At 38.5% G+C, this 11,872-nt stretch overlaps 1 protein-coding gene across 1 annotated transcript; it reads right to left on the reverse strand.

Annotated features, from left to right (window-relative positions):
- Positions 1-1,214: 1,214 nt before the first annotated feature.
- Positions 1,215-10,850, reverse strand: ppifb (peptidylprolyl isomerase Fb). The gene is made up of 6 exons (XM_020936913.2): positions 10,606-10,850; positions 8,286-8,316; positions 6,963-7,051; positions 6,652-6,748; positions 6,040-6,115; positions 1,215-4,343 (listed from the first exon to the last, which is right to left on the reverse strand). The coding sequence occupies exons 1-6, from the start codon at positions 10,756-10,758 to the stop codon at positions 4,208-4,210; spliced, it is 582 nt and encodes a 193-aa protein (XP_020792572.1). The 5' UTR covers positions 10,759-10,850; the 3' UTR covers positions 1,215-4,207.
- Between the last annotated feature and the right edge of the window lie 1,022 nt (positions 10,851-11,872).

Here is an 11,872-nt window from a genome sequence, read left to right on the forward strand (position 1 = left end):
TCCCGCTCTTTTTCACTGACAAAATTTCAAAACTTTTCCAGAACTTTTTCATGACATAAAGTGAATTTTCCATGACTTTATGGCACCTACATGTGTAGAATTGATCAGACTTTTACAGCTAAATATAAAATGGTAAATCTGTCCACTCACCTTATGGTTTGGTATTATATTTTTTTAACATTCAAAATACTGTCAATGCATTTATTGTCGTCTCTTTTAAACAAAAGATGCAGACGTTCAGAAATAATCATAAGTCTCATGAGAACTTAACAGAACGCTGTTGTTGGGTGAAAGAAATACTAAAATTCCATGACTTTTTGGTCCATGTTCCTAGCCTGATTCATCAGCCGGTTTCACTTTGTAGAAACTGTCTGACCTCACAACATTAGGATTCGTTCACTCGAGAGTAGGCGGGTACTTTTTTAATTTAACCAGTCGCTGCTATTTGGCAGCTGCTATTAAGCTTTTCCCAAATCCCGTAGGAAGAAGGACAATAACGTCTTTGCCCTTGATAAAATTCACCAAACATTCTCTTTGTTCTGGCTTTAAATCCTCGATCTCAGGAACTGTTACCAACACAGAATGTATGCTTCATCGCTGATTGGCTGGTGCCCGAACTCGCGCTTCCAGGCTTTTCCTGGCCTTGAACATGACATTTTCAATTTCCATGACTTTTCCAGGATTTCCATGACCGTGGGAACCTTGGGTATATCACCTAAAATTGACTCCTGTGAGCTTAAAGTCATGGTTTAATGCTGTTACCTTCTCTAAAACAGACCTGGAATTGTGTTTTGTTTCATTCACACGTGTTCGAGTGACTCTTTATTATTAGTCTGTCTACATTTCCAAAGCTCAAAATGCTCTCTTCCACCTTGTGATGTCATTTAGTGGCAGTTTTCCAGTTAACTACATTTTACATTTTGTTCAGTAGACATCTGCAATTCCAGAACTGAAATTATTCAGATTACAGTATTTTAATGAAGATGTATGGAGTTTAAAAACACAATGGAGCACTTTGTGTATTACAAAATGACATCACAAGGTGGAACTGAATGTTTTCACTACTCCAGGTATGTTTTTGAAGAGTAAACAAAACAGCTTAGATCAGAAAAAAGAATAATATGAGCTCTCTAAAATGAAACTCAATTATTATAAGATTTGCAGAGGCGATTATAAAACTTAAATCCCAAAATTAAAAATGAAAAGTGCACAAGTTTTGTTTCATAGAAAATCTTTATTTCATCCACAAAGCCCTTGAAATATATTCTCTCTGTTTAAGTTCACATTTCGTTTGGCAAAGTTAAGTGCCTTTATTTGTCTGAAATGAGGTCACATGGTCATCGTCCAGTGTTTTTGTTTTGTGTTTGTGTTTAGGAGAGACTCGTGCAGACGTGGAGAAGCAGACAGGAGTAAAACTGAAGGTACAAATGTCCGTCAGTGAGCTTTAAGGCGTTACAAGATACAAAAATGTAAATAAAAGGCATAAAATATGAATCATCAAGTGTAAACTCTCAAAATTAGGACCAAACTGAGATGAAACCTGAGATGAAACCTGGAACCTGGGCATAGAGCTGTACCTAGACCTCGAAATGGACTTCGAACTAGACCTCGAAATAGACCTGGAACTAGACCTCGAAATAGACCTGGAACTAGACCTCGAAATAGACCTGGAACTAGACCTCGAAATAGACCTGGAACTAGACCTCGAAATAGACCTGGAACTAGACCTCGAAATAGACCTGGAACTAGACCTCGGACTAGACCTCGAAATAGACCTGGAACTAGACCTCGAAATAGACCTGGAACTAGACCTCGAAATAGACCTGGAACTAGAGCTGGGACTAGACCCGGAACTAGAGCTGGGACTAGACCCGGAACTAGAGCTGGGACTAGACCCAGAACTAGAGCTGGGACTAGACCCAGAACTAGAGCTGGAAGTAGAACTGGAACTAGACCTCGAACAGAACTGGAACTAGATCTGGAAACAGACCAGGAACTAGACCTAGGCCTAGACCTTGACCTGGGCCTAAATATGGGACTAGAGGTGGGACTAGAGGTGGGACTAGAGGTGGGACTAGAGGTGGGACTAAACCTAGACCAAGATCTGGAACTAGATCTAGGCTTAAACTCGGGACTAGAGGTGGAACTAGACCTGGAACTAGACCTCAAACAGACTTGAAACCAGACCTGGGCCTAAACCCGGGCCTAGACCAAGACTGAACCGTGATTTGCAAAGGACCAAACAAAGTCTACATCAGGATTCAGGACTAAAGCAGCAGTTTTGTAAGTCAGTACCACTATGACTAGACTAGATCTTGTTTAACAATGTTTTTGAATTCATTTCAATTAGGTCTAAAAGGATAATTATTTAAATTTTAATCAAGATCGAGGCTCAGTCATTTTTATTTGTCAATGATCAGGCAATTCTCTGTCAGTAAAAGCATCTGATTTGGAGCAGAATTCAGACTTTGAAATTATGAAACGTGACTTTTTGTGATAAGTTGCAATAATTAAAAGTCTGTATTGTTTGTGTTCGGGAAATCAGTACTGAAAGTGTTTTTATTTGTTTTGATAAGCCAAAATCTAAAATCATAACTGATAAATGTGTGTATGTTTGTATTTTGTCATATCAACAAGTTTTAATTTCAGTTAATCTATATTATATCTCATTAAGGCATGTCTCTATAGAGGACAACAGACCAATGAACCATTTTTCTACAAAAAATCTGCAATATATTCCTTATATCGTTATCTTTTTCCATTTTTGTTAAGTTATCAAGTCAATATTCCTGTCTGCTTTTCCATTCACAATATATTACGTAATTTTCTGCTACAACTAATTTATTAAAGAAGTAACTCAAGTCAAGTACCATTTAAAAAAACTGACCATAATTACAATAATTGTTAGTTTAGCGAGGTCTCACTCTGCACCTGAAGCTCATTTTTTCACATTGGACTGGCTCAAGACCAGACCCCAAAAGAAACATCAGTACCACTTAAAAACTACACTTTAATTAGACTTAAAGATGCACTGTGTAACCTGCTTGTCTCCATGTCTCCATATTATTGCTTTGCCTTGAAGGTTTCACAATACGGCATTAAACATCATGAGTCAAGCAGGTGACATGATAAGGCCAAGTTACAGGTCAGATCTGTGGATTAAAGATGCACATTTTTCTTTCATATTACCGTATTTTTTGGACTATAAGTTGCACTTTTTTCATAGTTTGGATGGTCCTGCGATTTATATATTCAAATTTTCACACTGAAGCGGCGAGAGGCTCTAGTCTTGTGTGTCAGTATCTGCTGCTCCTGTTCTTCCTGTACCACTGTCACTTGGCTCTACTGCGGAAAGAGTCTCTGTCCTGCTGCAAGTCGTGAAATATTCAGCCGAAAACGGTAATCGAGCAGCAGAAAGAAAGTTTGGAGTGAGTGAGAAACTTGTGACACCGGGAGGATGCACCATGAAACTTTCCTGAAGTCACTGGATGGATGGACAAAGCCTGGACTTCAGTGACACTGAAACCATCCTGTCGGGATTCAGAAAGGCCGGAATAATTCTAATTGGAACTGATGCTGAGTCTGACGACAGCGACACAGAAGAGGAAGCGACGCTCTGTTTACCTCCGGAGGTCGTGGAGTTGCTCAGAAGTGACACCGAGGATGAAGAATTGAATGGATTTAATGATTTGGAGTGAGATGGAGAGTTTGTTAAACTTGTTCTGTTCTGTTGTTTATGTTATAGTTTATCTGAAGAACTGTTCATATGTGACGTTAACAGTCTGTTGTTCTCTCTTCTATTGTTTTTACTACAACTTGACTTTTAAGATGAAATGTCGGTTCCTGGTCTCTGATTTTATAAAATAAATTTCTCCCAAAAAGTGCAACGTACAGTCTGGTGTGACTTCTGTTGTTGTTTCTTTTTCATTACGCATTTTTGGGCTGGTGCAACTTATACTCTGGAGCCACTCACAGTCTGAAAAATACGGTACTTTTGAACAATAAAAATACCTGTAATTGAAGTATTTAGGAAATAGTGGTTCCATTACCTGTCTTAGTCTTAGTTTAATGCTTAATTAATCAAAACATAAGTGTAGTTATTTAAGTGTTACTGAAACATTTCAATATATTTGCTCTCCAGAACAAATATATTGTAAATGCAAAGGGGTTAGAGACCAGGACTAAAGACCAAGACCAGGTCCAGTCTTTACTTAAGCTCCCCGCAGTCCATGATCTGGATTCGTTTTGAGGTCTTCCCAGAGCGGGAACCGTAGGACTCCACTTTCTTCACCACCTCCATCCCCTCCTTCACGCTGCCAAAAACAACATGTCTTCCATCGAGCCTGGAGAAAGAGAAAACGTTTATCAAAAGTGAAAAACAATTCAACAATTCAAGTTAAAATATGATGTTAAAAGTGAGAATGAGAGGTTTTCATGGTTTTCTAATTATTACTTGGTTTGCTGGGATAGTACATGTGGTCAGTACTTATCGTTTTACATCAATTAAGTGGGAGTTTGTGGAAAAATGTTTAAAATAAAAAATGTTTAAAATACCTCCAACTCCAACTGTCATTAACTCGGGTTGTAGTCTGAAGTAAAAAGAGTAGGCTAAAAATTGGGCGTGGCAAAAGCTCTAAAAAGTATTGTGCATCTCTGTAGCTGACCCAAACTGCACTCACACGTCTACACCTGCAGGGGGAGCTCATGAAAAAATAATATTTATGTGGAAAAAAAGGACTAGGAAACAATGAATTTATATAAAGAAAAATTAAACTTGTGAACCATGAATATAATCTGCATTTATATATAAATACTAAATCTTCAAACTCACTCTCTTCTCCTTTCTGCTGTTGTCCCATATAAATCCTTATAATCTAAATAAAACAATTAGACCAGAGATGTCAGACTCAGGCCCCGGGACCAAATTTGGTCCGAGATATAATTATATTTGGCCCATGAGATCATATCAAACATTTATGAGAGATGCCTGCCCGCTACAGATGGTAAAAGTTTTGCTATTATTTTATATTCTGCTTGTTCTGGATTCAGTGTTTAAGCAAAACTATTATTAAACATTTATTTTAATAAGAAAAGGTTTAACATTATGCATCTTAAAAGAAGCAAAAACATACAGATGTTGTTGAAATTTTTCAATAAATATTTAGTTTGGCCCACGACTTAGGCTACGTTCAGACTGCAGGGCTTAACGCTCAATTCCGATTTTTTTGTGAAATCCGATGTTTTTGCGAGGTCGGTCACATTTCCAATTAAATGCGACTTGTCTGTGACTTCAGTGTGAACGGTAAACGGCCCGAAAGTGTCCCGCATGTGCACTGGAGACACGATGACGTCAACCCCATGCATCAACCGCAGCGAGCGTCTCTGTGTTTACGGAAGTTGTCCAAACACGGTCGAGAGCATTGAGCACCTGACGATTTTACAGTTACGGTTTCCGCCTGCTTCAGCGCAGAATAGTGACGTTTGTCGCTTGTTAATGACGTGTAGGTCGGATGGATGCGCTTTGGCCGTTCAGACTGACGTCGCATGTCAAAAGATCAGATATGTATCGGATTCAGGACCACATATCCAAGTGTCCTGGGTCACATTTGAAAAATTCGGATCTGTGTCGTTCAGACTGTCATTAAAAGATCGGATACAGGAACATAGAAGCCAAAAAATCGGATTTGGGTCACTTCAGGCTGCAGTCTGAACGCAGCCTTAGTCCCAGTTTTTCATTTTGTCCCTCTGTGAATTTGAGTTTGACACCGCTGAATTAGACTAATAAAACATTTATCACCAAAAATTCTAATCAAAAAACAGGGATAATTTGTTTTATAGATCTGTGTTGTTTTGTGTAGTTAAAAAAAATACAACAGAAAGTTGCAACAACAGAATTATATATTCATGTAAACATTATAAGCAACAGTTAAGTAAAAAATAAGTTATTAGAGATACTTCTCAAATATCAATAAAATCTGAAATAAGAATATGAATATAAATGTAGACTAATTTCCCTATACTTTCTGTGTTTTAACTCACCATTCTGTTTTACTGGTGCAGATGAAGAACTGGGATCCATTGGTGTTTGGTCCAGCGTTCGCCATCGACAAGATTCCTTCAAACAAATACCAAAGTTTAAGGAGCAGAAGTGGCTAAAATCTCCTTTACAGAGATTTAAGGACTTGCAAGAATATGTGCCACTTAATTATAATGACTCTGATATCTGTGGCTCAAAGGAAATATGAATAACTAAAGATTTAAGTTTAGTAAGTAAATGGTGCACTGCAAATACTACTGTGAAGGTCTACTGCCATCTGGTGGTCATGTGGCAGCAGTAAATCAAACCCTATTTTTAAAAGCGTTACTGCAGTGATAAATATTTCACACACCAACAGCCTTTAGTACCACCAGGTCTAAAACAGGACTATACCAGGTCTACACCAGGACTAAACCAGGTCTAAAGTAGGACTACACCATTGCTACAGGACTAACCCTAACGACTTGATTTTCAGTCATTCTGACAACTGTACTCCAAACTAAAAGGGAATCTGTGTACCAAAGTTTGAGAACTACTTCATATATGTTGAATAACAGTAAGGATAAATTCAAATAGTTTTTTTTTTTTTTCCTTTTTGCAGAGTAAAAATGCACCTGGTCCAGTGTGTTTCAGCTTGAAGTTCTCATCTGGGAATTTCCACCCGTAAATCGACTTTCCTCCAGTCCCGTTGTGGTTTGTGAAATCTCCTCCCTGAAAAAAAAAAAAAAAAAAAAAAAAAAATCACGATAGTTCATTTATGATTCATGAGAGAAAAAAATAAAACCACACGAGTTGTAATAGTAGCTGGCGCAATTACAGCATAGTGCACGTTTTGAAAGTCCATTAACGGCTTTGAGTGCCTTGAAGCTGGAAAAGCACTAAATAAAAATGTGTCCATATATCATTTTTCCATTTAAATAATTACCTGACACATAAACTGAGGGATGACTCTGTGGAAGATGGACCCTTTGTATCCAAACCCGTGCTCTCCGGTGCACAGAGCGCGAAAGTTTTCTAGAACAAAAAAATAATTTACAACTTTTAGTCCACAATGTGACAATTAAAGGGACCATATTACCGTATTTTCTGCACTATTAGGCGCTCTGGATTATAAGACGCACTGTCATTAAATGGTCTATTTTCGAACTTTTTTCACCAATAAACCGCACCGGACTTTAAAGGAAACACAACAGTGTGATGGGTGAGTGGTTTTGTTTGTTTGTTCGTTCACGGTGACTCTGGGCTTTGTTCAGTTGTGGCGTGTAGGGAGGGTGCTGTCTGGGATCGCTGGATTGTCGGCGTGTTCGCAGTGACTCAGTTGTTCAGTCGTGTCTAGAAGTGGCACATTGCGCTCGCTTTTTCGGTTCGTTCCTCCGTTCCGTTCTGTTCCTCGTCGGCGTGGAGTGATGAGTGTGTCGGTGGGTGTTTCTCGCTGTGCGGTCGCTGTCTGCTCCGTGTGTGTTTGCGTGCGCTGCTGGTGTTTGTAGTTTACTGAAGTCGTGCTGGGACACCCGAGTGGATTCGTGTATAGGGCGCTCTGGATTGTGGCGCGCTGTCGCTTTTTGATGGGGTTAGAGGCTTAAGAGCGCGTTTAATAGCCTGGAAAATACGGTACGCTATTTTCTGACCTATGTTATTTAAAAAACTCATGTGGAAATACAGGAAGTGCTCCAGTGTATTTTTAAACTCCACACACCTTCACTAGAATCATTTGGATGATTTCAGCTCTGGAATTGACAATCTCTACCCAACAAAAGGTAAAAGGTGCGGCCGTTAACTTGAAACCTACCACTAAATGACATCACAAGGTGGGACAGAGCATTTTGAGGTTTGGAGATGTAGACAGTCTAATAATAGAGTTACTCAAAACATGTGTGAATGAAACAAAACACAACTCCAGGTCTGTTTTTGGGGAGGTAACAACATTCGTTCACAATAGTAACTTTTGCATAATATAGGACTTTTAAACATCACACTTTGAATAAAACTGCTTTGCATATTTTAGCTCAGCCTGGTTAAAAATGGTCCTCTTCAGGCCATAAAACAGGTAGTAAATGTCTGGACTGGTCAAGTAGAAACAAGCCTGAAATACTTTAAATACCCTGCAAAGTCCTGGTAAGTTTCATGGTAACTAGTTTCTATTTTTGCTGTAGTATACTGCTTTTTTATTTTTAGACCAAACTGTTCCTGATGAGCTTTGAGTGCACTACAATTATCAGTCAGTGTTATTTGTTTGGGCATGTCTCACCTGCAGTTTTGGGAACAACTTCTGCGTTGAGCTGTAAAGATACAGGAAGAAAAGTTAAACACCTGAAGTATAAAATGTCATCCAAAACACTGGACAATTAAAGCAGTATCGCATGTAGCGTGACCACGTAAAAATAGAACAAAATCTATTAAAAGGGCTGCAAGATTTTCTGAAACTTATGTGATTGTTGTATTAAATTATTATTTCATAACATATTTCAGTCTTTTCTCAAATATGAATGGTTTTGGCTCTGGTTAGAATGTACACTTTTAATAGAAGACAGTATAACACCATTGCATTTTTATTGATCGGAATAGCAAAAGACAGAACATTTTACTCTCAAAGTCTGAATTTCTTTGCAAGAAAATACATATATTATTACTGTCATTATACACTGCTCCTTCAAAGTGCAAAAAACAACCAAACAAATGAACAATTCTCAGTATGGGTGTGCAAAAATATATATGAAATATTGATGTATCGCATTATTAAATGTTATGATACAGTATCAATATCAGGGACTGCTGTATTGATATATCGCAATAAGAGTATTTTTTGGTTTATTTTCCTGAATTATTTTGTTACAACGCTACAGTTTTGTTGTTTGTTTAGAGGAAGGAAACTCATTTATGTGACATTTTCACAGTTTTGATGATTAAAATATTTGTGTTTCATATGAACTTTGCACAAGAAGTGGTTTAACAAAGACTTTTAGTATCACAGCCACGATTTAGCCTTTGTTTTTTACTGAATCGTATTGAATCGATTTGAAATCTATCGCACTGAATCAAAAGTGAACTGTAATGAGATTTGTATCGTATCGTGGCCTGTGTATCATATCGGCAACTTCTTAATGATACCCAGCCCTAGTTCTCAGTACAAACAGCTTTGGGAAAGAAGTTGCCCCTAAGTCTATTTGTTCTGGCTGGTGTGGACCTGAAGCGCCTGTCAGAATGAAACAGACTGAAGAAGCGTAAGCCGGTGTGTGTATTGTCCTTATACTGTATATATTGTCACGTCATTTAACTTTTTGTAACTCGCACTACGACTCACGCAAAAGTGGGCCATTGTGTAAATTTGTGGGAAAAGAAGGACATAAGGTGGGGTGACCAGCTGTACCTGTTTGAGCAGTTTTTTTTTCAGGTTTTTAAGACAGTAGAAATCAGACACTTTTGCCTAGGCTGACCAGCAGCTGTCCCTATTTACTTGGAACAGTCCCAGTTGTGAGCCCTGTGTCAATTGTCCCAAAAACAATTGATTTGTCCCAGTTTCATACAAGAAATGTCCCAGATGTCCCAGTTTTGTGACAAATTCAATACCTGGCAACAATAAAGAGGAGAATATTGTCATTTGTTTAGCTAAAATACTGAAAACCAAGCTAAAAAATGATCATAAGATTAAAAAAAAATGCATCCTGTTGCACCCAAATGTTCCTCAAATGATATGACACTGACCCACATGTTGAGAATGGACAATTTTTGCTCTTCTCACATTTTAATTTAAACCAACCATCCCAATCCAGGTATGTCCCAGTTTATAATGTTTTAAAAGCTGGTCCCAATAACATAAAATCACTAGTTGCCAGTGTTGGGGAGTAACAGATTACATGTACCGGAATTATGTAATCAGAGTACAAATTATGAGTAACTGTATTCCGTTACAGTTACTGTTTCAGTGAGCGGTAATTGGATTACAGTTACTTTGTTGAAATAAATGGATTACACGGCAATATTGTCCTGTTTTTACATTTTGGGATAAACCAGGTCTAAAACCAGGTCTAAAACTAGGTCTAAAACCAGGACTAAAACCAGGTCTAAACTAGGTCTAAACCAGGACTAAACCAGGTCTAAAAGGTCTAAACTAGGTCTAAACCAGGACTAAACTAGGTCTAAACCAGGACTAAACTAGGTCTAAACTAGTCTAAACCAGGACTAAAACTAGGTCTAAACCAGGACTAAACCAGGCCTAAACTAGGTCTAAACTAGGTCTAAACCAGGACTATACCAGGACTAAAACTAGGTCTAAACCAGGACTAAACCTAGGTCTAAACTAGGTCTAAACCAGGACTAAAACCAGGTCTAAAACAGGATTCAACAGGACTAAATCATGCTGCATGGACCGTGTCTCCTCTTCTTCTATCAATAATATTTTTTAATATGGTTCAGTAAAGTCTGATTTTATTATTGTCTTTAAGCAGACAAAACTTCTTATGTGAAAATATCCTCGTCTAATCTGTAGGGGAAAACATTTTAAAAGTAATCTTCCCAACACTGCTGGTTGCATGTTTCAGGGAGCTCCGGGGCTGCACACCGGGGGTTACCTCAAAGGTGACCCGTCCGAGCGGCTCGTTGTCGGCGGAGATGTCGAAGTAAACCACGGGGTTGTTGTTGGCTGCAGCCGGGCCGGCGCTGTAGAGGCGGGCCGCGGTGAAGAGCACGGAGCACAGTTTGGTCCGGTTCGAAATCAGCAGCATTTTCACAGTTTGACGAGGCTCAGTGAAGCGGCGGGACTCGGACCAAACACGCACCAAAGTCACGCTGCAGCTCAGGACCGCGGCGCCGGAAGTTTGGGTTGTGTAAGCGGAAGTGCGTCTGGCAAGTCTCGCGAGATTTGGTGATAGATTTTTATTTATTTTATTTATTTTATTTTATTTTATTTTATTTTATTTTTTATTTTATTATTAATTAGTAACTTCAAATATACAAGACGCAAGTTGGACAAAAATAGATTCAAATAAAATAAAATAAATTCTCTTGACGTTAAGGCAAAAAGGGAACAAAACAAAACAAAAAAAAAAACAAAAAAAAAAAAAACAAGACTACACAAATAATTTAATATTGCAGGGGTTTTCAGAGTTCATATGTGATTTCTATGAATATTTTGCTGCTGTCTGATGCTTTGGATACTTTACAGCAGGGGTGCTCACACTTTTTCAGCACACGAGCTACTTACAAAATGACCAAGTCAAAATGATCTACCTAATACAAAGCCAAGCAAACTGCACTGAAACACTCTGTGCCCCTTTTTTGGACCCTCGCCCACAGTTTGAGAACCTCTTCTTTAAGAGAACTTCCTCTGGCACTTTACACAAAACTGTGAAAAAAGTGAAGGAAGATTTTTAAACCTGTTTTTTAAAGTTCCAAACTGGAGTTGCATTCTTTTCTGGTTTTGCAGTGATATTTACCAGCCTCTGCACATTTACCAAACCAAACGCACATCGTGACAAACACAGATGCATTTGTGCACTTTTGTTAGGCAAACTTCAGAGGAGCAGAGTGTAGCCGGAGTAAACGATTATAAAGAGTTTTTTAAGACAACTGAAGGGTTTTGAGCTGAGAAAAAGTTTATGATCTAAAAATAGGTAAAAATTGCCAACAAATCCGACATTTTTGAAAGTTGTAGGTCCCTGTCAGCCGAACACGAGCAGTTTGTGATTACATTGTGCTCTACGAGAAAAATCTTGTCTTGGCCCAGGGAATTTTTTCCGCTGAAGTTACAGTGAGTGTCTCTACGTCGACTGGAGGCAGCTACGAGCAGCAACACCCTCCAGTTATTTTAATAGATCCATGGTGAATACCCTGTGATAG

Source organism: Boleophthalmus pectinirostris, unplaced genomic scaffold (assembly GCF_026225935.1).
Source record: "Boleophthalmus pectinirostris isolate CB_2022bp ecotype Guang Dong unplaced genomic scaffold, ASM2622593v1 HiC_scaffold_14, whole genome shotgun sequence".
Lineage (NCBI taxonomy): Eukaryota > Metazoa > Chordata > Actinopteri > Gobiiformes > Gobiidae > Boleophthalmus > Boleophthalmus pectinirostris.

Bases quoted from the DNA above. Each gene is read 5' to 3' on its own strand.
- ppifb (XM_020936913.2), bottom strand. From the start codon at position 10,758: ATGCTGCTGATTTCGAACCGGACCAAACTGTGCTCCGTGCTCTTCACC. The intron at 6,749-6,962 runs GTAATTATTTAA...TTTTTTTTTCAG, and splicing joins TCCCTCAGTTTATGTGTCAG to GGAGGAGATTTCACAAACCA. The intron at 4,344-6,039 runs GTGAGTTAAAAC...CTCTTTCTCCAG, and splicing joins TGCACCAGTAAAACAGAATG to GCTCGATGGAAGACATGTTG.